The sequence below is a fragment of the Rhinichthys klamathensis genome, unplaced genomic scaffold, assembly GCF_029890125.1.
Source record: "Rhinichthys klamathensis goyatoka isolate OS25496 unplaced genomic scaffold, OSU_Roscu_1.1 h1tg000330l_1, whole genome shotgun sequence".
Taxonomy (NCBI): domain Eukaryota; kingdom Metazoa; phylum Chordata; class Actinopteri; order Cypriniformes; family Leuciscidae; genus Rhinichthys; species Rhinichthys klamathensis.
The window spans coordinates 64038-90192 of NW_026606845.1; the positions used below are offsets into that span (position 1 = coordinate 64038).

General features: G+C 38.0%; 2 protein-coding genes across 2 annotated transcripts; both read right to left on the reverse strand.

The window, feature by feature from the left end:
• Positions 1-2052: 2052 nt before the first annotated feature.
• LOC130105835 (polymeric immunoglobulin receptor) lies at positions 2053-4726 on the reverse strand. Its single transcript, XM_056272034.1, has 6 exons — positions 4529-4726; positions 4064-4381; positions 3923-3958; positions 2566-2664; positions 2419-2462; positions 2053-2240 (listed from the first exon to the last, which is right to left on the reverse strand). The coding sequence occupies exons 1-6, from the start codon at positions 4656-4658 to the stop codon at positions 2139-2141; spliced, it is 729 nt and encodes a 242-aa protein (XP_056128009.1). The 5' UTR covers positions 4659-4726; the 3' UTR covers positions 2053-2138.
• Positions 4727-7302: 2576 nt separating this feature from the next.
• Positions 7303-23091, reverse strand: LOC130105900 (polymeric immunoglobulin receptor-like). The gene is made up of 8 exons (XM_056272085.1): positions 22971-23091; positions 22587-22883; positions 22176-22493; positions 10503-10814; positions 10151-10426; positions 9375-9476; positions 8552-8595; positions 7303-7623 (listed from the first exon to the last, which is right to left on the reverse strand). Exons 1-8 carry the CDS (start codon positions 23011-23013, stop codon positions 7336-7338), a joined length of 1680 nt encoding a protein of 559 aa, XP_056128060.1. The 5' UTR covers positions 23014-23091; the 3' UTR covers positions 7303-7335.
• Positions 23092-26155: the final 3064 nt, after the last annotated feature.

The following is a 26155-nucleotide window of genomic DNA, read 5'->3' on the forward strand; positions in this document are numbered from 1 at the left end:
GTGATGTTTTGTGTACAATTGTTCATGAATAATTAATATTTATTTTGTTTTTGATTTAATTTTGTAAGTTAAAAAAAACAACTACTTGTGAAGTGATTTTGTACCGTAAATAAAGTTTTTTTTTTTTTTCACACACACACTAGCTGCGTCCCTATGCCCTAAATAGTATTGAAAATTACTAATGTCACATACTATTTAGGATGGATAGTATGCACATTGGGACGCAGCTACTGTCATTTGCTCCTCCTCTGTATGTAATGCAGTGTCTGCAGCGCCCTCTATTGACATCTTCATTGAATAAGTTCAATTCAATTCAATTCAATTCAAATTTATTTGTATAGCGCTTTTCACAATACATATTGTTTCAAAGCAGCTTTACAGAAAGTGCATTTCAGAAATGTACATAGAAGAATATAGTTAGTTAATCATCATGTATTAATTTAGGGCATAACATATCGCCGGCGTTGAGTCGTCTCTTCACAGGCGTCTAGTCGTCTCATCGAAGGTGTTGGAGCATCTGAAGTCTCTGTGAGAGGCTGGATACAAACTGGAGCTGACGAACGCTATTTACCTCGGGACTAGCGTCCCGAGATAACAGCAGAAAAGCAGATGGGAAATAATTAGCGTAGCTGCTGTTCATAATATTAATGCATTCGATCTGATTCAACAATAGAAGGTAAGCATTATGTGAATGCTTGGCTAAAGAGATGCGTCTTTAATCTAGTTTTGAACTGGGAGAGCGAGTCTGAGCCACGAACAGTATCAGGAAGGCTATTCCAGAGTTTAGGAGCTAAATGTGAGAACGCCCTCCCTCCTTTAGTGGACTTAGATATCCTAGGAATGACCAGAAGCCTCGAATTTAGTGATCTTAAAGAACGCGATGGATTGTAGGGCGATAGAAGGTCCATTAAATACACAGGAGCTAAACCATTTAGGGCTTTATAGGTCAGTAGTAGTACTTTGTAATTGATACGGAACTTAATAGGTAACCAGTGCAGAGATGATAAAATCGGTGTTATATGATCATATTTTCTCGACCTAGTAAGAACTCTAGCGGCTGCATTTTGCACTAACTGTAGCTTGTTTATTGAGGATGCAGGACAACCAGCTAATAAAGCATTACAGTAATCTAGTCTCGAGGTCATGAATGCATGAACTAACTTTTCTGCATCGGAAACAGATAGCATGTTACGTAATTTAGCAATGTTTCTAAGGTGGAAAAAGGCAGTTCTTGTAACATATGAAATATGATTTTCGAAAGACAAGTTGCGGTCTAGTATAACTCCCAGGTCTTTTACTGTAGTCGATAAGGTAACAGGACATCCTTCTAAATTAAGTTCAGTCCAACACTTACATTTATTCATTTAGCAAACACAAAAAAAATGTATACTCTGATCTTCAAAGAGATTTAGGGCAGTTTAGAAACCATAAACATGTCAGAATAAGAATAACTATATTTCATCAGTTCCTAAACACTGATCATCATATCTAGAGACATGTGCAACATTCAAAAATATTGTACTGTGTTAAACTGAATATTCGACCACTTGGTGTCAGTATAATCTAATAATGTGATTAGTGTCCATAATCAGAGGAAGGGCATTTTCAATAAAATATTACTTCTATAAAAAATATTCAATTATATATTATAACATTGTACTACCAAAAAATATATATGTATTCATTCAGTTGTGTGAAATATTGCCCCTTTGACCCTTGTTGTGTCAATTTGCATACTTTCTTTTCACGTGGTGATTGTCAGAAAAAAAAAAAACTTTATGGATGACTTCAGTTTTCAAAATGAATCATTACTTTAAATAATCTTAATGCTGTGTGCTCTTTAAAGGCCATTAAACCCACATTTGGTCTTAAAGTGGTTCATTTTAATGACATCATTCATATAAACATATATATTTTTTTATGTCAACAGAGTTTGTATGACTGTAGCAGACGATTGGTTGTCAAAATAAAACAAAAAAGATTGGCAATAATCCCAAATAATTGAAAAATATATATATTTATACAACATTTCAAACTGCATACATGAGTCAAATCAATGAGGAAAGCATGGAGAGATTATGATGTGTGTCTTCAGTGTTCAGTGTCATGGCTTTTCAGCCAGTGCGTAGAAATCACTGTCAGAGGGGCTTGTGGGTAAATGGCGTGGCGTAAACTGTGTTTAAACCAATGGACACCTGAGCAGAGTCCTGAATCGCTTCATAATAAGGAGAATTGACTTCCTGAAAGGGACATATTCATTATATTTAATAACATGATATATAATTATAATCTTTTTAAAGGACTTTTGCAGTTGTACACAAACATGGTTCTACATTGTTTTGGCAATACTGTATAACAGAAATCATGCGAACAGAGAAAGACTGTATGAAAAGTGAAAAGTGAAACATGCAGTGTTACCTCATCACCGTCTCTTGTGTCCCTCTGATCCGATGAGACTGAACCTGTGGCTGGACAAAATGATGAAACCATGACAGTGAACATATAGAAGTTAAAACATTTCATGTTTGGTTTCAATTCATAAAACCAGAGTGTTTGAGTTTGTACCTTCTGTCTTCTTACATCTGCACTTGAACAACGACAAACTCAGTCCTACAGCTAACAACAGAATCACACACGAACACACCGTACTGATGATGTAGAGATCTGAAAAACACACACATGACAGTCAAAACTGAGATCTGATGCTGCCTTCACATGCTATCAGAAATCTCCCACTTCTGAAGTCGTGGCTTTTTTGTCACAAAGATCACACTATAAAATTGATTAAATAAAAAAAGATTGCTGTAAAAAACGATTGCTGTAAAAAAAAAAGCTGAAAAAAAGTGAAATAGGAATAATATGTTAATAAATGCAATAAAATGTTAATAAAAATAATAAATTCTTAGCTAGTATATTTCACTTCAGAAGTTAGATCACATTTAAACTAATTATAAAAGCAAACTAATTATTACTTCCAATAATATAAATGAAGTGCCCAACCAATGGCAACACTGATCACCATAATGACGAGTTCAAACTTTAACATTTTAGGAAAATCAACAATAATTTAAGAAGTCAGTTTATTTGATGTTCTCTCAAATTTTTAAGTTGTATTAACAATTCAACATTCAATATCAATTTGGGAAATCGGTGAATGCAAAGATAACAGGAAATGAGTGAAAAGTCTATTAAGAATTTCCACGCATCACTTTTTTTTTTTAAATGGCACTCAAACCAATCAGTTAATCTTAACACAGGTTTTCTGAGTAAAAAAAAAAAAAAGCATAGTATGTGAATGGTACAGATTACTAGATTTCAACAATTAAGTTAAGATATTAAGTAAAGTAAAAAAAAGAAAAGAAAAAAGTGTTGGTTAGAATCACTGTTGGATTTTACAGTGTAGGAATCATGAAGGACATCAGGTTTATTCTTGCCTATTAATTGGCAAAATCTTAAAGCCAAAATTATATTTAGCATCCTCTTTATTGACATCCATACAAACATTCACAATGCTATCAATAGTCAGCTGACAATTCTGGAATTTCGGTCAAATACAGGCTTTTTTCGCTGTGTATAAAACATACAGTATGCTTCAAAAGATTATTCACATATGTACATATGCACTTCTTTAACGAGAAGGCAAGGCAATGTGGCGGTTGTGGAAAAAACTACAGTAATAAAGAATACCATTCACAGCAGCTATCGGTCTCCCCTGGCCATGTTTAAAGTAGGTTGAGATGGGAAATGTGGGCTGATGCACAGTGTTTTCATGGAGGACGGCGAATGTTGGGAAAATATCCTTGCAATGACCAAAGTCAGAAAAATACTATAAAATGGTAAAGCAGCACATCACTTCCACTTTGCTGTTCTGAACTGTCATATTCTGTGATATTCTGAGGTATATTGTGTGTAAAGAACTCACCAGACTGGCCTGAAGCATCTGTTTGTTCTTGATTTTCCATTGTCGCCCACATACAGAAGATAGGTCAGGCATCAAAATTACACTGTTTAATTGACATTACATGCACATTTAATGTGTAATTTGTTACTAATTGTTTCTCACCTGAAACATGAAGCTGAATCTCTGTGAGAAGGGGAGTGTAGATGTTGGTGTGTATCCCACAGAAATACACCCCGGCATCACTTCTTTCCACATCAGCAATAGTCACAGAGAAAACATGTTCCTGTTCGTTTACATTCAGAGAAAACCTCCCATTGGTGAACGGACTTCCAAATGCAGTAATAATACACTCTAATGATCCATTCTGCACTTTGAACAATTGCTTGCCATGATCTTTATATTCTTCTGGATATTTGCAGTGAATGACAGCAGTTCCTCCTAAATAAGCAGTCTGATCCTCTGATCTCCCACAACACGGCTCTGAAAACAATCATTTTAATTAACAAAGTGTAACAAATTATGTTACTGTTAAATTAAGTCTCTAAAATTAAGAACAAACATAAGATGTTAAACCCAAAGGCCGGACAGAGGAAATGAGTAACATGGTAAATAAATATAAATGATTACCTTGTTTCACATTGAAATTCACCTCCTGAACCGGTTGACTGCCGGCTCTACATCTGTACGTCCCGCTGTCGGTTACGGTCAGGTTTCTGATGAAGACACTGATCAAGCCCAGAGATTTATCCTCAATCATAGAGAATCTCTCTTCTGGGATCCATAAATCATTCGCTACTTCTGTCAAGGTTGTACATTCACTGCCACTGGCAGACACTTTGCAAAAGCTTTTTGCACTTTCTCTTGTTTTCTCAATTGTAGTTATATACATACACTTGATGATGACACTTCCTCCTGTGATGTTAGTCACGGCGTCAGCAGCATCACTCATGTGACCTGTCAATCAAATTCAGTTCCTCTTTTAAGAGCCTTACAATGTCATACTAACAAAAATGTAAAAATTCACAAATAAAGTGGACAGGCAAAACACATAATAGCACAATGCTTGATAAGATGGAGGCCAGAAGTGAGAAGGGAAACCGCTGGCTAAGTTTTGAGGATGATTTTTTGGGCCACATGGTGGAAGTCCCACAATAATTGTCAATAAAAATAAAATAAAAAAATAAATAAAAACTTTACAATATTAAGATCAGCTATAGGACATGATACACCACAACAGTCTGGGATAGCAAATACACGATAGACTGAAACGCTACACATCTGTGTAAACATGACAGACCATGTTAACGTGTGTGTGTGTGTACTCAGTCCATGCGTAGTCACAAGCTTACACATGACAATCCTCATGCTTTAATATCAGGTGAGTAAATAGTTAAAGTCTGAGATACTGTAATTATAAACGTCTGACCTTTAATCAGGCAGAGAGTGAAGAAGAGGAAGAAGAGGAAGGTCTTCATAATCACGAATGATAAAACTGTGAATCCGCTTGTATTGTTCATCGGTCAGAGACACTGCGAGTTCTTCCGCTGTGTCTGATTGTGTGTTTTTATCTTGTGCTCTTAAAGAGTTTTTTATTAAACAAACAGCTCCACCTCTTCCTTTTCCTCCTCGCTAAAGTCTTCTGACTCACTGTGATGAAATACATCCTCCTGTCACTGACACACAACAGTTAAACCAAAGACCATCTTTCTGTGCTTCTGTCTTGTGTGCAGGTTTGAAGCTTCTGCCAAACAAATTAGCACACGTGTTTTACATATATAGGACATAGGACATAAAACATATATATATATATATATATATATATATATATATATATATAGAGAGAGAGAGAGAGAGAGAGAGAGAGAGAGAGAGAGAGAGAGTCTGAAGAGCAGAAAAACACAGACACTTGCATCCAAATGTGGCTTGAAATCAGTGTGTGAAGCTTTTTTTCTTAATTCAGGATGCCACTGTTCATTGGCTGTTAATAAATAATTGTCAAACCAGAAAACTGGAGATTGTTCAAAACAATGTTTAATGTTTAAACAGAAGGCGGCGATCTCAAACAGAACAAGTGCAGTATAAAAACGAAATAATCAGCAGTCAGACACTGACTTTAAAGCTGATTCTGCAGGTTAGTTTCCCTGTAAGATGATCACTATGAATATAAAACACCTGATCATTGATAAACAGAGACCTGTATAAAACACACACACACACACACACACACACACTGATAAATAGAGACCTGTATAAACACACACACACACACACACACACACACACACACACACACACACACACACACACACACACACACACACACACACACATGTATAATAATATTAAATGTGTAATACATGATAAGAAGGAGCATGATTAATTCAGCATGCATTAATATCTCAGTGTCATAACTGATATGGCATCTAACACTGCTTTATTTCATATGGCTCTCTTACTCCAGATGAGGCATATCTGAACATGAACAGTGTAATTAGAAAATATAAATAAACAGTTGCAGTAAGAAAAATTCATAATGCAAATACATCTGTAAGTGGTTAATTCAACCCGATCTCACGACCAATTCGTCCGAATTTGACGAGTGATTAAAAGATGGCTAATTCGTAACAATTCGTACGACCTCACTCGTACGAATTAGTACGATTTTTGCTAAAACGTACATATTTGACGAGTTGCCCAATTCTTATGAATTCGTACGACTGACCTACCCCTGACCCCGCCCCTAAACCTACCCATCACGTGGGTTTAGACAAATCGTACAAATTCGTACGAATTAGCCATCTTTTAATCACTCGTCAAATTCGGACGAATTGGTCGTGAGATAGCGTTGATTAATTACACCCTGCATTCTGCTGCGTTAGTCCTTTCTAGACGCTTCTGGATGTAAACACCTTAAAACCCTGCGGTGTAAAAAAGTTGTTTTCTTGTAGATTTCTAGCAGGTGTTGTGCTCTTGTTTTGTTTTGTTTTGTTTATCTACAGTTTCTGTTATCTGTAATTTCACGCGGGTGTGACAAAATGACTAACTATAGTAAATCCATAAATGTCCGACAGTAAACACAGTGCAGATCAAACGTTACATACAAACAAATGAGTTCTTCCTCACAAATAACTTCACATTTTTGAGCCGTTTTTGAGTAACCGCAAGCGTAGCTCACTGTGTTCCACTAATCATAAACAAGCATAAAGCCACACAATACTTCTTGTTTTGATTGTAAATTGTGCTTGTGCTGTGTTTCTTAACAATAAATGGCTCTTGATTTAACATTTTGTATCTAATGAATTGGCATTCATAGTTTTAAGTGTGAGTCTTAAGTGCCAACATGGTTTTGGGAGTCACTGTACACATTAAAATGTCACTGTAATCATGACCAGCTTCCATAAAGAGCAACACAGTACAGTAATAATCTCAGTGAACTAGTTGAGTCTCATGCGGGGACTGACCGTGGTGTAAATCTCCTCGTTATTGAAAGTGACTTTAGCGTCACTGACAGACTCTTTGTGCTTCTGGAAACGGACAGAGGCGTACAGGAGCCCATCAGAGGGGATTGTGGGTAACTGGACGGTGGAATATAGCGTGTGGTTCAGATCAGAAGAGTCTGTGGAAAGTTTCGCGTTGGAATATAACACATCGTCCCCAGTTCCTGAGACTATACGCTGTCTGACGTCTCTGATATTCTCATAGTCACACGCAGCCTGAGGCGCCTGAAAACAAGAAAAGACAAGAGATAACAACTAGATTCAGTTCAGGAAATAACAGGCAGATTCACAGAGAGAGGGGTTTTCCAAATTCACTAATACAGTGTAATGAACTAAACATTCACCACATCTATCTTCTAAACGCATGTTATTGATTCATTCACTGTAAAACCTAACAAGTTAAGCTAACTCATTTCATTTGAGGAAACTGATTGCCTCAATTAAAATCAAGTTTATAAAAAAACAATAGTTATGAGTACTCTGAACTTATTTGAATTGAGTCCACTAAAACTATAATATTTCTTAAAACACAATTAAACTTTACACTGCATTTAAATACTTTATATAGCTGAAACTTCACTATATTGAGTAAAATATAGTGCAATGACAAACTTTAAGTGTGCAGTTACTGCTAACTCACAATATCACACACAGTCATATACAAAAAGTTAAGATAACTCATTACATTTGAGGACACTGATTGCCTTAATGCATGTAATTCATATTTTATATTTTTGCATTGCATTCAGTTTCACCTCCATTTCTGAGTGCCACGCCCACATCTCAACATCCAATCAACAACGACAGACAAAACTCTCAACATCCAATCAACAACGACAGACAGAACCAAATCTCCACACCCTATTTTTTTTTATAAATCATTTCTCTCAGATGAATGCAAAATGAAAGAAAAGATTTGTCACTTCTTCTTTTTCATCGCAACTTTAAAGTATATGTTTTTTGCTTAAAAAAATATAATTTGCTTATTGCATATCACAATTTTCCATTTATTTTCACCCTTGAACGTCTGAATGTGGGGTCACTGCTGGTCATTTACATGTTCCGTATTTCATATAGTTCTAGTTATGCTTCATGTGCAAAATACAGTCAGCAAACAGTCAGTTCAATAAACAAGAAACTAAATCCCCCTCACCTTTGCACTGCTCATCTCTGTCCCGTCTGTGGAAGAGTGCTGATCTGAGGAATAACCAGAGTAAAAAACGTATTTCTAAAGCGCTTTATACAATTCAGAGCAGCTTCACAGTAATAGACATGACAATAACAGTGTTCTTATGAAAAATACAATTTCATCTAGTCTAAGCAGACAATAGTGTCACTATTCAACTGAATTAAATTCTGATTCAATAACAATTTTAATGTTGTATCAGTTATGAAACAAACTCAATTCACCCACACAGCAGCTTAAAAAAGCATAAAAGTGTCATTATTCAGCTTTTGTTAATTCAGTCCAGGTGTTGTTCTCATCCAGTGGAGTTACTAACAATTACTGAATATAAGAATATTTTTTAAAAATCATCATAAGATAAAACTATACACTAAGGGTGACTTTGGGAAACAAAATATGAGTTGTTCTTGTCATTTTGGACCTGGGTGTCTCAAAATGTGCAGTATTGGAGTAAAAAAAGTCATCTAGAAAGTTATAGATACCTTTTCCTTAAATTAGATGACAACTGGCTTTGACTGCTACACTCTAAAAAAGTCAGGGTCTTTTTAACCCAAATATGGGTCAAATATGGACAAACCCAGCCGTTGGGTTAAAATTTTCATTTAAAAATATAACTCAATGGCTGGGTTTGTCCATATTTGACCCAAATTTGGATTAAAACAACCCAGCAATTTTAGAGTGTAATGTAATTTGAATTCACAAGCGCAGGGATAATGTGAAACAGTAGCAGGTCACACAAGGCCAGCAGACCGATAGATCATGTGTGTGTTTACGTGTGTGCGATCCTCACCTCGTGTCTTGATGTATCTTAATTTGTATAATAACAGCACTGACGCTCCGATCAGCAGTAAAGACACACAAACACAAGAGATGACGATTCTGGCAGAAAAGTCTGGAGAACAAGTAGACGGTGAACAGTTTAATCTCTAAAAATCAATCTCTAAACCACCATTTTTCATAAAGACACACATATATATACGTATATATATAGTTTAGCTTTAACTTTGGTATAATGTAATATCATTTGCATCTGTGAATTTCCTAAAATCTATTTGTGGCTGTTCAGTTTTCTCACTTCTGCTTTCAATCTGAGGAGATCACAAACCACCAACCTCTTGTTCAACCATATCTCTACATTTAATCTCAATATCTACCACTATTTGTGAGGTCAAGGCCATCACTGATGCTTATGATCACCTTAAAATAGAAACAATGTAGTTCAGGTTGAGCCCCATTTAAAGTTTTGATGTTGATCAGACTTGTTGCATAGAGCTGATTGCCACGAAAAATTATTTTGACTCGTTCCTCATTTTCTTTGAGGCTGAGGTCACGACACGACTCCTAATAATGTTTGGAGGGTTTAAATGCAAAAATGTACAGCTCACGATTTTATATTTGAATGTTGATGTCACAGCACTTAATAGTATTTTATAAAAATTTAACTTGTATTGAACCCAGAATATTGCTTTTACCAAGACTTGTTGTTTATGGCATTAGTTTAAAAACCGCAATTCAATTATAATTAGCAGCATAACAATCAACTTTGGAAATAAAGGGAATGCTTACTCTTCTTGACTTCTAGATTGACTTTAGTGGTGATGTGAGCTCCACACCAGTATATCCCAGAATCCTCTTCTCTCAGATCAGTGATGTTTACAGTAAAGACTCCAGTAGAAGCTTCATCACTGAAAGAGAATCGATCATCTCTGATCTTCTCCAATGAAACTCCATCCTTCACACACACAGAGGGTTCATGTGCTTTGCAGAAGCATTTCTGAAGTTCATCATGATGTTTGCACTGGATTGACATGTCGTCTCCTTCATACTTAGTCAAGTTCAGCTCTGGAAATATTAGAAATATAAGAACATCAATTCACAGCCATAGTTTCACATATTCAGATGTATAAACCTTCCTCACCCTCGTTCATGATGACGATCAGATGAGTGTAAAGATAATTCACATCTCTCTCTAATGTCACTGCACACCAGTATTTCCCAGCATCCTCTGCTGTCAGTCCAGTGATGGTCCCAGTGAAGACACTTGCAGTGACGTCTTCATTCAGAGTCAATCTGTCAGTCTTGGTGTCTTTCTCTTCTCTCACAGTCTCATTGAGAGTATTTCTATCTCTAGTGGAGCACTTCCCCTTACAGAGAGACTTTGATTTATAGGTTGAATCATAAGGGCAGAAGATCTCAGCAGATTCTCCTTCATGTTTCACTACTGGAGCCACTGCAAACAAACAAATATGTGTTCATTTAACACAATTGATACTGAGTTATTAATACCATAAAGCTCATATAAGCTGCAAATGCCTGGAGGCCAGGGCGGAGCCTCGGTGATGAGCAGTTGAGGTACGAACGATGGTCCTAGGTGGAGCCGAGGGAGCGAGAAGCCATGGTGGAGCCGAGTGGTCAACAGGTTAGTGTCAGGCTCGTGGCCTGAAGTGGAGCCAGGGCATCCACACACCAAGGCGAAGCTGGAGACCAGAAGACCAGAGGCGTCCAGCCCTGTGATTGCTGAGGCAGCGCACAGGCTACAGCCGTGAGGATCTCACACGGACCTGTTTGAGGAGCATAAGAAAGTTCCCTTCACTTCTCCTGCAAGCTCTGCTGTCTGTATGCCCGAAGTGGAAGCCAGCCCGGCCGCTTCTTCCATGGTAAATGAGGACTCGTTGCTCGCTTATGATTTTGACTATATAGAAAGCGTGGTGTAAGTAGAGACAGATATTTATAAATTATCTGTTTCCTGGTCCAGCTAAACATTGAATACAATAAGCTAGGGGAGCTTATGACTCATTCTACAGACAGACTGAGTTTCGAATGGTCCAGCTTGAAATGCGAGATTGCAGACAGTTGATTAGATGAGCGATATCTACTAAGTCAAGCAGTTGTTACTGAGGCCAGCAGGGGGTGCTCACCCTGTGGTCTGTGTGGGTCCTAATACCCCAGTTTAGTGACGGGGACACTATACTGAAACAAGCACCGTCCTTGGTTAAACCGAGGTCCTGACTCGTCATTAAAAATCCCATGGCACATCTTGTAAAGAGTACGGGTGTAACCCCGGTGTCCTGGCCAAATTCCCTCCATTGACCATTATCAATCGGCTCAATCAATTGGCTCGATCACTTTCTATCCTCTCCAACTAAAAGCTAGCTGGTGTGTGGTGAGCGCACTAGCGCCGTTGTTCTGTGGCAGTACATAGGAAATGCGCTATATAAATACATAATTTATTTATTCATGTTGTAAAGCTCCGGGTGAGCTTTCCATTTCTTCCCGACCTGCACATCGAGGTGTCAGGTTCATGGAAACATCCATATTCCGGGTTATGGGAGGATGCCTCGGGTGTAGAGGAATTTAGCGAATTATGTGTCCCGGGGACATCTTCATTGATGAAGGTTCCCATTTTGCCGTCTAAGCCATGTCAAATGACATTGAGGGTGGTGGACAAAGCATATGCAGCAACCGGTCAGACTGGTGGGACTCTGTATACTATGGCAATATTACAAGCTTACCCGGCAGATCTGCTCAAAGACCTGGATCAGGGGGAGGGGTTGTCCCCCGAGGGGGTTTCTGAACTGCGCATGACCACCGAACTCTTTATGCTACCAGGCAGGCAGCCCGTTCCCTTGGATGGTCTATAGCTGCTATGGTGACGACGGAGAGGCATCTGTGGATCAATTTGTAGGGGATCAAGGAGTGTGACGAAGCTGTCCTCTTGGATGCCCGTCTCGCCCTCAGGACTGTTTGGCGCTACTGTTGAGATGGTGAACAGGTTTAGAGAGGCGAGAACACAGTCGAACGCAGAATTTATTCCGCGCCGGCTGTGAACTCCTCCCAAATAATCTGAGCTCCTGCTGGGATCGAGGTCCTGGAGAGAGGAGCAGAAGCCGAGTGTGCAGAGGCACCAAAACAGGAGAAAGCCGCACTCAGATCAGAGGGCTTTGTGTGCATTAAAAAAAGAGGAGAATATTTAAATGAGGCCGTTGGCTGAGCTTTTGCCCTTTTTACATTTTTTCTTCTTTTTTATCCTCTTAGAATAGTGTGGGGTACAATTTCAACTATACTGTTTCTAGTGCAAAAAAGATTTCACACGTACCATTCCAATCGGGACAAGTTTGAGACGGAGTGCACCGTGTACAAATTTTTAATTTTAATTTGTTTGTCATTATTCTATTGTTGCGGGCTAAAAGTTGAATGGAAATTATGTATTACTCATTACATCAGTAATACCAGCCCGTTCTCATCCTTTGGCGTCATACATGTGACGCTTGTACATTTCGTTGAAATCTTACGCACATGGCATCCTTTAGCATCAATATGAGACGCAGATCCCAAGGCGTCATACAGGTGACGCGCGTGTAAATCCAACGCACATGGCATTGTTTAGCGTGAATATGAGACGCAGATCCCAAGGCGTCATAACCGTAACCCGACCCCAGACCTAAACCTACCCATAACAGTGTGTGTTATATTGACGCTAAAGGATGCCATGTGCGTAAGATTTCGACGAAATGTCATATGGCGTCACCTATATGACGCCAAAGGATGAGAATGCGTTCTCCCCCCCCCCCCTCTTCTTTTCTGAAGACTAAAATATGGTCACCCTAACTAAATAATGGGCATACATTTACCAAGATTTTTATATTTTTTGTAGCTTTAAGTTTATCCTAAGCAGATACAGTTAGACTTTATGCCATTTAACAGATGGTTACATCATGACTTGCCACTCTTATTTACAGCAATGAAATCATCTGAATTCACTCACTGAAGAGGTCGAGCTGAATTTTGGTGGTCAGGGAGATGAAAGTCAAATGTGTGTCTCTGGTTTCTGCTCCACACCAGTAAACTCCAGCATCTCTCACACTCACATTACTGATGCTCACTGTAAAAACTCTCTCTTCATTTCTCTCAGATGAAGGACTCATTTCTGTCACTGCAGATGTGCGGATGTTTTGACAGATGTGATCATCATCATCTTTGCAGAAATGAACTTTATGTTCCTCTGGGATCTGACAGGAGATGTTGACTTCTTCGCCAAGATGAGAAGATTCAGTCTCCCTCTTTGGATATTTTACACCTATAAACCAGGACAAGTTTACATAAAGAACAGAACAATACTTTATATTAATCATAAAGTATATACGGTTCCTCACCGTCTGTGACGTCCAGCTGAAGTTCAGTGAAGCTCTCAGTATAGTGAGACACATTCACTCCACATCTGTATGTTCCTGCATCTGCAGTTTTCAGCTCTCTAAAAAACACCATCAAGACTCCTGCTCTGGTGTCGTCATATAAAGAAACATCTCCATTCCCCACCCATTCATCCTGAACTCCTGGATTCTTCCTCTCTGAACATCCGTCTGATTCTTTACAGATGTATTTTGGCTTGGTTTTGTGTTGAGTATGTTCACACTTGATCATCATACGACCTCCTGAGTGGCCAGTCACTCTAGACACGCCCACTTTAGCTGTCAATCAGATATTGTATTCATTTACAATACACCTTTTTAACTCAACATCCATCTCACTGTAAATACATAAATGTTTGATGGCTACATTGTTTCTATTACTATATCTGAATTCACTCACTGAAGAGGTCGAGCTGAATTTTGGTGGTCAGGGAGATGAAAGTCAAATGTGTGTCTCTGGTTTCTGCTCCACACCAGTAAACTCCAGCATCTCTCACACTCACATTACTGATGCTCACTGTAAAAACTCTCTCTTCATTTCTCTCAGATGAAGGACTCATTTCTGTCACTGCAGATGTGCGGATGTTTTGACAGATGTGATCATCATCATCTTTACAGAAATGAACTTGTTCCTCTGGGATCTGACAGGTGATGTTGACTTCTTCACCAAGATGAGCAGATTTAGTCTTCCTCTTTAGATATTTTACATCTATAAAAAACAACAAAAAGAAAACAACAACAAACAATTCGATAAAAATCAGAACAAATATTGGATTTAAGAGATAAAGCATGTGCGGTTCCTCACCGTCTCTGACTATCAGCTGAAGTTCAGTGAAGCTCTCAGTATAGTGAGACACATTCACTCCACATCTGTATGTTCCTGCATCTGCAGTTTTCAGCTCTCTAAAAAACACCATCAAGACTCCTGCTCTGGTGTCGTCATATAAAGAAACATCTCCATTCTCCACCCATTCATCCTGAACTCCTGGATTCTTCCTCTCTGAACATCCGTCTGATTCTTTACAGATGTATTTTGGCTTGGTTTTGTGTTGAGGATGTTCACACTTGATCATCATACGACCTCCTGAGTGGCCAGTCACTCTAGACACGCCCACTTTAGCTGTCAATCACAGCATCATACCTAATCAATTCTTCATGAACAAAGACCTCAAAAAATGTTATACCAGATTTGATCGATAGAGTTTGTTCTACTTACTAATAACATGTAGATGAACAGTATTAATAATGGAGTGTCTGTTGTACGAGTTGTAACTGTACGAGTGTCTGTAGACTGAAACTCCACATAAATAAACTCCTCCATCATCTGGAGTCACTGCAGTAATTCTCACAGTGAAGAGATTGTTATTTCTGTTACCATGAATGCTGACTCTTTCTTTCTTATCCCATGTGTCAGTAGTGGAGATCACCTCATCAATAATGTTATTTTTGTTTTTGAATATGGTTTTCCCATTATACCTTTGATCCTGAGAATATTCACAGCTGAAAGCAGCAGTTTCTCCACTGTTTACATTCACTGTCTTTGACACTCCACAACACGAATCTGTCAACATTCAAAGTTTGTTTATAAGCTGGGAGAACAAAGATAAAAAAATTAAACAAGGAAAACAGTGACAAAATGATTATTTGTTCTACTCACTCATTATATGCAAATAAACAGTATTAATAATGGAGTAACTGTATGAGTCCCCGTTGATCCAAACTCCACATAAATAAACTCCTCCATCATCTGGAGTCGCAGAAGAAATGTTCACACCGAAGAGATTTGTATGTCTGTCATTAGAAATACTGAATCTTTCTTCCTTATTCCATGTGTCAGTGGTGTGTATCAACTCTCTAATTGAGAATCTTCCTTCTTTGAATATGATCTTGGGATCATTAATATGATTCTCTGAATATTCACAGCTGAAGGTTGCAGTTTCTCCAATATTCACCATCACTCTCTTTGACACTTTACAACATGAATCTGTAATTCACACAATTAAGAAATACATTTCAGATATATAAAATATTTAACATAATCAGTAGTTTTACAAAACAAAGACTTCAATCTTAAATTGACTGACCTTCTTTCACTTTCAAAGTCATATCAATGGACCACTGGTCTTCAACTGTAATCTGGTATCTTCCAGCATCTTGTTGAATTAAATCTCTGATGTAGATCATGAGGTTTTCCTCATTGTTTTTAAACAGTGTGAATCGTCCTTTATTAATCCATTTATCATGTCTCAGATAATACATTATTTGTCTCCACTCATTTGACGACTTTTCCATATATTTAGAATTTGCGCTGAACCAGAACCTCCCAGAATCAACAAGAAGACTTCCTCCAGAATATCCAGTGACAGTAACGCATCTCACTGCACCTGTCAATCAGATTGATACTGTGATCAGAAACCTCATGAACAGAAAACAGCATCATTACTGCAGTGATGAAAGAGAAAAGCTCTGACCTGAGATCAGGGAGAAAGTGAAGAAGATGAGGAGGATCTTCATTGTGAGTTGAGTTCAGTCTTCTTTATGCTGAATGTCCTCTGTGTGAATCTCTCTGTCTCTACATCTGTCTGCTTTAGTTCCTTCCTCTTTCTTCAGCTCTTTATCAGTAATGATCAGCTTTACTGGCTCCTCCCACCATCAGCACTGACTGAATATTACATTAATCACACTGAAAGAGCGCCACCTAGTGGATATGAGGAGCATGTAAGACAGTTCTGGACTGGACGGTGCGCAGGTAAAACTGATTTGAGTATCAAGAGTGTCAGTCAAAAGATTTTGAAAGAATGCAAAATTCATACTAAAATAAGATGCAACATGACATTAAATTTAACAATGTTGAAAAACATAAAAAAAAAGATTCACACTATTACAGAAGTGCGTAACTACATCCTTCAACAAACAGCTTACAAGAATCAACTCAAATACTTGACAATAGGTTGTTTACAGTCTCGACCACATTGGTGCTCTCACAATCTTTTTAAAAAAAGTAAATAGTAATAGTTCACTAAATGATTATGAGTTTAGAGAATTTAAATAAGTGTTGATCATAAATGAGATACAGGTATAATTACAGCAGACTGAGAGCGTAACAGTAGTTCACATGCGTTGTGCTCCAGCCATTTTCTGAAGCCATAAATAGCTTTGTGTGAGAAGCTGGTTTAATTTTAAGTAATTTCTTTGTGCCTTTTATTCCACCAGTTGAAACTACTGAAGCATTGATTGGGAAACTGGGAACCGCAACAATCCTCTCTTCAGAATCCAACCGCAGTGAGACTGTAGTAATACGTTTTTTATTAGCACTTCTGTTTACTTCAATACTGTTCACACAATACTATCCAACCTCTATTTATGGACATGGTACTTCAACATTATCAGTGCAAAATACCATTGGATGCGTCCATCTCAATTTACTGAGCAGTTTTACTGGAACACAGTTATTTTTGTGTGATGTCATTCCCAGCTACGACACAAGGTGTGTTCGACTTCGGCTGGATGAAGCGATCGGTGAGAGTTGGCGAGTGCAGTCGGGAGGAGATGAGATCTGAGACATGAAGTCGGACACTTTCCGCTTCCCGTAGTGACGCTCATGTGTTTGCATACTTACTCACAAATGTACTGGATTAGATGCAATATTTGTCAAATACACAGACGTTTTAATGAATCAACAAACACTTTTCATTCAAATGTTAATGTACCGCTTAATACAGCGCCTATATGAACAAGAATAAAGTTCAGTTACAGTTTGTGAACCCTATTTTGTTTTCGGACAGTTTCATGTAACTTTCAAAAAAGTCCATTACAAACGTCACTCGTCAACAGCAGCTGTCACGGTTGCTAGGCAACAAGATCAGTCCTCAGTAAACTAGACCGTCCCATTTATCAACACTCAGTCCGAGTCCCTCGAAAGATTCAGCCATTGAATTAAATTAAAATAATTCTCATTGTACTTTGATGGCGTACATCACAGTAACATGGAATCAGTGCCGTCTCAAACTGTCATGCACTTCTTCAAGTCAGACGCTGATCAGTCAGACTTGAAAAAAACTATTTAATCTAAACCAAAAGAAACAAGAAAATGAAACTGGCTAAATGCGTTCTTGTCTCAGTACATCTTCACTTCAATTGTCCTGTAACTGGACAGTGGACAGTTGTGTCCAGGAAGACATGTATGGACATTAATGAAATACACTTTCTGTGATTCTAAGACTTAAAATAAAACCGCTTTAGATGATTAACAGGAAACAATAGCAATATAGCATTTTTTTATTAATATACATGGGATATGATTCTATAGTTCAAGTTTAAGCACATACATAATAATTAAAAAAGCTGATAAATGAACTGAGTATCATGAGTGAACTTAAACGAAAAACAACAATCAAGTACTAAAGTAGCCTTTCTCACAATATATTTATGACTGAAATCATGCATGTACAAATCTAAAGCTCAGGATATTCAGAGAGATGAGAACATTGACAGCTCTGCATTCTCAGGTTACATTTCATGGTTTCTCATCATGGCTTTGGTCGAACTGCTACTAAAAAAGTCTTTATTAACTATGCGTGTGAAAAGCTGCTGTGTCTCTGCATCTGGAGTGGAAACTTTACAGTATATTCTGAAGTGTCGCTCAGGGGTTTTATTTCCGGTCTTCATCACGACCTCAGATAAACTGAGCTGACAAACTATTTTAAACAAGTGAAAGAGGCAACATGATCAGCGCTGGAAACTTTAAAGTGTCTCATGATTCAAGACAGCAGGACGTCTCTACATTAATGATAACAATGATGATCTGTGAGTTAGTTGAGTCTTGTGCGGTAGATGGCCGTGGTGTAATCAGAGTGATTCTCGTTCTTACTGACAGAGACTGAAGCTTCACTGAGAGACTCTTCAAGCTTCTGGAAACTGACAGACGTGTACAGGAGTCCATCAGAGAGGATTGTGGGTAGCTGTGCAGTAGACCGATCGGAAGAGTGTGTGTGAGCGTCACCCCGTCTCATGTGTCTTAATTTACACACAGTCAGAGTGAATCCACCAATCAGCAGCAGACTCACACACACACAAATACTGATGATCATGGAGACATCTGATGAAAATAAAACACAAACACATAAAGATAAATCAAGAGCTAAACATGAATTAAATAATATCTACACAAATATTCAAAATGGCGACACTCAGGTCCAATTTACATTGTTAACATGAATCTACATCTGTAAACATAAAGCTGCTCTGTTTCTGGTTTTGTGGCCATTTGATTATTTACTTTGTTTTTATCTGTTTTATATTGAGAATTGACCATGAAATCCAACTCAGCGTGCTTTTATATCCATCACAGATATCTGTTTTAACACTTTCAGGTTAAAAATAAAGAGTATAGAGCAATTGTGAGCCGAAACAAATAAAAATATAAGCATTAGTATACAATTCATATTGTAATGACCTGGCAGTCAGCGCTAGCAGCTGGGTGCATTATGGATAATTGTTTATTGGGAGTTGATTTATGTGTTATTACAGTAAGATCTTTAAGTTTTTGTGATAGTAAAGTTATGTGTGTTAATGTTCAAGTTAGATCAGATGTTATTGGTCCATTTACTGCCTAATGTAAAAATGTGTCTCTCACCGTCATGGAGAGAGATGTGTAAGGCAATTGGGCCTTGCCTGAGTAGTTCTTTCTGTGTTCCTAATTAAAAGAAGGAAAAGACAGTGTTACTGCCTCCTGTTGGTTTAATTAACCAATGCTCCACCTGTAGAAACACTCTCGGTCGTGCGGTGTATGGGACATGAGTGTTCTAATCTCCTGTTAATTAGCTTAGAAAAAGTAAATAGCATAATTTAGCTCCAGTTAGACTAATTGGGTCGCTTGAAATGACCAAATTCCATGATGTTGAAGTTACATGAACATATTATGTTTGTTTAACGAAACATAGTTATGTGGAACCGGTGGAACCTGTTTACATGAAAAAGTTAAGTAAAGCCAACATATCATTTTTTTAGTGTAGCAGGAGTCTCCAGCGTGTGGCGTTTCGAACGCTTCAAAACAGTGAATCCTTTTGCGAAGCAATTGGTTCAATTGATTCAAAGCTTTGAAAAAATAAATACCCTTCAGGCAGTCTCGGGTTTGGTACCCCGGGTCCGCATGACAGCACACACATTTCCAATTTTTCATGCGACCCGTGCCCCGTTTCAAACTAAACTGCACTGTGAAAGAACCCAAAAAATGTGTAATAATCCTGGAGATCTTGATTAGCTGGTTCAGATGTGTTTAATTAAGGGTGTATTCACACCTGCCTTGTTTGGTTCGATTGAATCGAACTCTAGTTCGTTTCCTCCCTTGGTGCGGACCTTTTGGGAAGGTGTGAATACAGCAATCGAACTCGGGTGCGGACCAAACAACCGAACCGAGACCCAGCTGAAGAGGTGGTCTCGGTACGGTTCCAAACGAACTCTGGTACGGTTCGTTTACGGTGTGAACATGAACCGACCCAATTGCAAGAAAACACTGCGCCTTTGAGTTAACAGACTACCGTATTCGGAGTTGCGTTATGGGAAAGTGATCTGTTGTAGCCTACTACATTACATCTTTTGCGCGTCTTTCTGCACAGCAAAATCACCAGTGTTAAATTAACACTGCTCAGTGTTTATATGACTCCACACTCAGAGAGTGTTCAATGAACACTGAAGCAGTGCTAAAGTTAATGAGATAATTAAGTAATTAATTTAGTGATAATTGAGCATTATCGACGACACCTAATGTTAACAAGCAGAATCACTGAAGGAGAAAATCGTAATTGGTATGTTACCATTATGGAGATCAGTGTTTGCTTTAGTTGGGCTCTTGACCCTTACATCATTAACTTTAGTTCTTTGTTTGGCTGCTATACCTGAGTTATACCTGCCTGATGAACAAAGAGAAAAGGTGATATGATGGTGTTGGTTGTGTTTTATCAATAGTTGGCCTGAATCACTGAACTCATTGAGAGCATAATTTCAGAGTTAAGTTTACCTTATGGATTATAGCAGCACTGTCATTGTAGAGTATGCATTTTTTTTAGCATTTTCAATTAAATCCAAATGATCAAGTCGTTACAAAAAAAAAAACACCTTAAAAAGTATTTCAGGTAGGCACATGCAGACATCAAGAATTAGCGTATGAATCTCAACAATGGTGACAAACAGATGACCTCTGAACATAAGCTCATTATTTATTCATGCAGCAATGCATGATGGGAGCCATGAATGAGATTTGATTGGTGGCATCCAGAATACATTGCAAAATGCTTTATAATTGTCACCATTGTTGAGAGTCACAGGCTGGTTCTTGATGTCTGTTTAAAAAAAAAAAGTTTTGTATGTGATTAAGTTTTAAGAAATTATTTGGATTACATTGTAAAAGTTGCAAATATTATGATTTTCAAGGACAGTGCTGCTATAATCAATTAAGAAAATGTAACTCAGAAATTGGGCTCTATTCAGGTCAAATGATTATGAGATAATGATAATGTTAAAACACAACTGACACCATCAAATCACCTTTTCTCTATGTTCATCTGGCTGTTATAATTCAGGTACAGCAGCCAAACAAAGAACTAAAGTTAAAGACTTAAGGGTCAAGAGCCCAACTAAAGCAAACACTGATCTCCATAATGGCGATTATACCAATGGCGATTATACCGTAATTGGTAATACCAATTACGATTTTCTCCTTCAGTGATTCTGCTTGTTAACATCAGGTGTCTTCGATAATGCTCAATTATCACTCAATGAATCACTTAATTATCTCATTAACTTTAGCACTGCTTCAGTGTTCATTTAACACTCTCTGAGTGTGGACTCATATAAACACTGAGCAGTGTTAATTTAACACTGGTGATTTTGCTGTGTGCGCGTCGTGTGTGCATCATTGGAATGGAATGAATGAGTGTGTGCATCAGGACATTCACATACAGAGCGTTCTCTTTAGTCTAATCGCGCATAGATGCAAAAAAAGCATTTGCAGTTCATATAATGTAACGATAGTTACAATACAAGGATGATGCTGCATTAATTTACGTTAAGCCTTTTTTGCACTTCCTGATTTCCCTACTTGAGAATCCTTGTCCAATGAATGGACGACCTTAGCACACGTGTGGTTTCGTTTACAAATTTTGGTTCACTTGCAAAAAGAGCAGTGTGAAAGCGAACCGTACCAAAATAAAAATATATATATATTTGGTCCGGACCAAAGCAAGTGAACTATCGGACTTTCCTGGTGTGAATACACCCTAAGATTGAAGCTAAACTCTGAAGGACACTGGCCCTCTAGGAGTCAATCACAAATAACAATCAAGATCTGCCACAAACAGACTGTAGATACTTTTCCACCAGATATCACTGTTTGTCTCACTTACCAATAACATGCAGATGAACAGTATTAATAATGGAGTAACTGTACGAGTGACTGTAGATCCAAACTCCACATAAATAAACTCCTCCATCATCTGGAGTCACTGCAGTAATTCTCACACTGAATATATTTTTCTGTTTGTCATCAGAAACACTGAATCTTTCGGTCTTCTTCAAGGTGCTGTAAATCGTCTCAATAGAGTCTTCTCCTTCTTTGAATATGATCTTGGGATAGTTTATATAATTCTGTGAATATTCACAGCTGAAGGATGCAGTTTCTCCAATATTCACCATCACTCTCTTTGATATTTTACAACATGAATCTGTAATACACATAATAAATATATTTTATGAATATAACTTTGAATACACTTTGAAATGGTTTTTCTACACAAAGACTTCTAAAAATGACTGACCTTCTTCCACATTCAAAGTCATATATATACGCCACTTGTGAAGGACTTCAATTGCGTATCTTCCAGCATCATGTTGGTTCAGTTCTCTGATGTAGATCATGAGTTTCCCCTCATTGTTTTTAAACAGTGTGAATCGCCCTTCATTAATCCATTTATCATGTTTTGTATCATTTATTATTGTTCTCCACTCAGGTAATTTGGCCGTATATTTAGCAGAGTTACTGAACCAAAGTTTCCCAGAATCCACAAGAACGCTTCCTCCAGAATATCCAGTGACAGTAACACATCTCACTGCACCTGTCAATCAGATTGATACTGTTATCAGAAACCTCATGAACAGAAAACAGCATCATTACTGCAGTGATGAAAGAGAAAAGCTCTGACCTGAGATCAGGGAGAAAGTGAAGAAGATGAGGAGGATCTTCATTGTGAGTTGAGTTCAGTCTTCTTTATGCTGAATGTCCTCTGTGTGAATCTCTCTGTCTCTACATCTGTCTGCTTTAGTTCCTTCCTCTTTCTTCAGCTCTTTATCAGTAATGATCAGCTTTACTGGCTCCTCCCACCATCAGCACTGACTGAATATTACATTAATCACACTGAAAGAGCGCCACCTAGTGGAGGATACAGTGTCTGACACTGAGAGCTCATAGGCTTCATCTTCTCTATAGAAGGACAAATGACACTGTTCTGCATTATATAAATATTCCTATAGAAGACGAAAGTAAAATGTACATGTAAATTCACTCCCTAGACTAGAGCCTGTATAAAACACTCTTAGAAATGAAAAAAACTTAATGAAAGATACTTTCGATTCTACACATTTTCATAATTTGTAAGAGACAATAAAAGCTTTAAGGAGCAAACAGAACCAGATTTGACTGAATTTGTTTGGATATTTTATGCAAAAAATAATATCAAAGATTGATGTGGATTCAGCACCAAAATGCTAGGACTTCTGTTCATCTTCTTCCTTCACTTTGACTGTGGTCATGCAAAAATCTGCATAAACAATGAGTCTGGTAATTATCAAATATTAGCTCAAACTTTCCCTCCCCCAGATTCCCTCTTTCTTTTCAAACATACAAGAGGCAAGAAAACTGTTTCATTTATAAATAATTGAAATAGAAATGAAGATATAATACATCTCTTTTTATAAACTAACACAATTCAACTACTATCAATAATAATAGTTTACTTAAATTTAACATGAACTCATTTTGGCCTCTAGATGGAGCTAGGGGTTTTAATAACACTTCTGATTGTGATTAGGTGCTACAAAACGAAAACCATGAACAGGAAATCACAAAAACTAAATGAGACCACACAGCTTACTAGAAGAAACGTAAAAGCATACAAATAAAACACTGTAAATTCAAGTTTACAATCTAGACCAAGTTGGTGTCTCACAGGATCTTTTCACAAACTATACAGTCCAAAGTATTTTCTTACATTAATATATAAATTATTTTCACAAAATAATCGTGTGCATCCTGCTTATTTATTCTGAAAGGAGTGTGTTTAATAAAGCAGCATTTGGGATACATTAATTATTCCCCATTTTTCCATTCAAACCTGGCAACCACTCCAATGCATCGTGGGGCGAGTTTTGAACGAACATGCAGTATTCACTCTTCTGAAAATGTACAAATCTAGTTTAATATACTGTTTGAAGCAGTGGCGTAGCGTCTGGGCATGCAGGGTATGCACGTGCAAATGGGCCCGGGCCGATAGGGGGCCCGCCCATGGGGAACTTTTAATTAAAACGAGTTAATTCATTTTTAAAGTGTAGCCACAATAAATATATTTTTTGTATGCATGTCATGTGTAATAATTTCTTGTTTCTCCATAATGTCTAATTTCTCCGTCATTTCTTGTGTGCATTTATTATGCGTTTATTATTTTTTTGCACCCTGCGGCTGCCGTAGAACTGTACCGTCATTTTTTACGGCATCGCCGCGTCAAATTAAAAAAAGAAAACACAGTGTGAGAGAGGTTACTAGACGCTAGCTAATTGAACATTAAAGGATGGAAAAATACAAACATAAAAGTGGGGCCTTAAAGAGAAAAAAGAAGGTGGAGAAGTTAGTTGCGACACAAAAACTACCTAAAATAGACCGGTTTAGTTCTCTTTCTTACCATCCCTACTGTTGCTTCAGCGGAGCCCTCATTTTCAAACCTGAAGCTAATAAACAGACTATCGGGACTGGCAATTATTTCCATTGAGAATGCACAAAGCCATGAATTAAACACCAATGACATCGTGCTCGTGGATGAATTTGCCGAAAGAAAGGCCCGGAGAATGCAACTAAATGAGTAAGTAGTTTTATGTTTTTTTTTTACATTTTGGGCCGCGGTGCCAAGATCAGTAGTTTATTATTGACATTGGCTGAGCCTTGGTTGGTTTTAGACTTGTTTTTGTTTCGTTCTGGTTGTGAAAAGTTGTTGGGTAGAGTGTTTTTATGGTATTGTTTGGTATGGTATTTTCTTGATACACTACAGTGAACGTCTATAAATGCAACATGACATCATGACTTTGCGTAAACATACACGCCACTTTCAAGTCAAGTGGCGTGTTATCTATACACATTTTGAGCTATCCGCGTGTATGTCCACGCTAGAGGTCTGCTACCCGACCCGAGCCCGACGGGTCCCGAAAAATGTGCGGGTTTCGGGTCGGGTTCGGGTTAATGTTAATGAACAGCCTCGGGTTCGGGTCGGGTTCGGGTTTAACTAAGAAAAACGAAATAGGCTATATATAGTTTGCGTGCCGTGTGCTTTGCCTGCTTGCTGTGTTGTGGTGACCGGCACGCGCGAGAGAGAAAGTATAGGCTACGTCCGCAGATGTGCAATATGTGCATACAGGCTCTCTCTCTCAAATATAATGATATATGAATATAATATTTTTAATTATTTGTTTTATTTTATCATATCATTTATATCACAAAACTGTTTTGCGCATGTGCTACCGCTCTCGCGCGCTATTTCAGTCACAATACAAACAGCCGACGACAACAAGCAAACCATGAGTCTGATAAAGCAAAAAATTACTTGGTAAGTTTTTTCTCTTACTGCTGTGCTGCCTGCTGATAGGGCCGCTGCGCCTACATGTATTTGTTTAATATGTCAAGCAATCATTAAATACAACATAGCATATTGCAAAAATGGTATTGCTGTGAGAAACAGAATGGACCTCGGGTTCGGGTCGGGTTCGGGCTTAATATGTAAATGTAATTGTCGGGTCGGGTCGGGTCGGGTTAAATGATCGCGGGTACGGGCCGGGTTCGGGCTTCAGTTTAAAGCCCGTGCAGACCTCTAGTCCACGCCGAAACGAACCGTCATCTTTTAACGCCGTTAAACGTCCGAGTGATTCCGCGTGTATATGTACGCCGTTAAATGTCCGAGCGAAACGAAGCAAAATTCATATCTACATCTGTGGAGCAATATTTTTGTTCCTAGGATGGTAGGGGAAGACTCATAAACAGTATTAACCCCAGTGACGGGCAGGTTTAGGGACGGGGTTGGGGTAACTGTTAGGTCACATATTTATATACAGTAATGTAACGTTAAGT

Coding starts and splice junctions, on each gene's coding strand:
- LOC130105835 (XM_056272034.1), bottom strand. CDS start 4,658: ATGATTGAGGATAAATCTCTGGGCTTGATCAGTGTCTTCATCAGAAAC. Junction 3,959..4,063: donor GATTCAGCTTCATGTTTCAG/GTGAGAAACAAT, acceptor GGGCGACAATGG/AAAATCAAGAACAAACAGAT. Junction 2,665..3,922: donor AGATGCTTCAGGCCAGTCTG/GTGAGTTCTTTA, acceptor TGTGTTTTTCAG/ATCTCTACATCATCAGTACG.
- LOC130105900 (XM_056272085.1), bottom strand. CDS start 23,013: ATGAAGATCCTCCTCATCTTCTTCACTTTCTCCCTGATCTCAG. Junction 10,427..10,502: donor GATCGTCATCATGAACGAGG/GTGAGGAAGGTT, acceptor TAATATTTCCAG/AGCTGAACTTGACTAAGTAT. Junction 9,477..10,150: donor CAATCTAGAAGTCAAGAAGA/GTAAGCATTCCC, acceptor CTTGTTCTCCAG/ACTTTTCTGCCAGAATCGTC.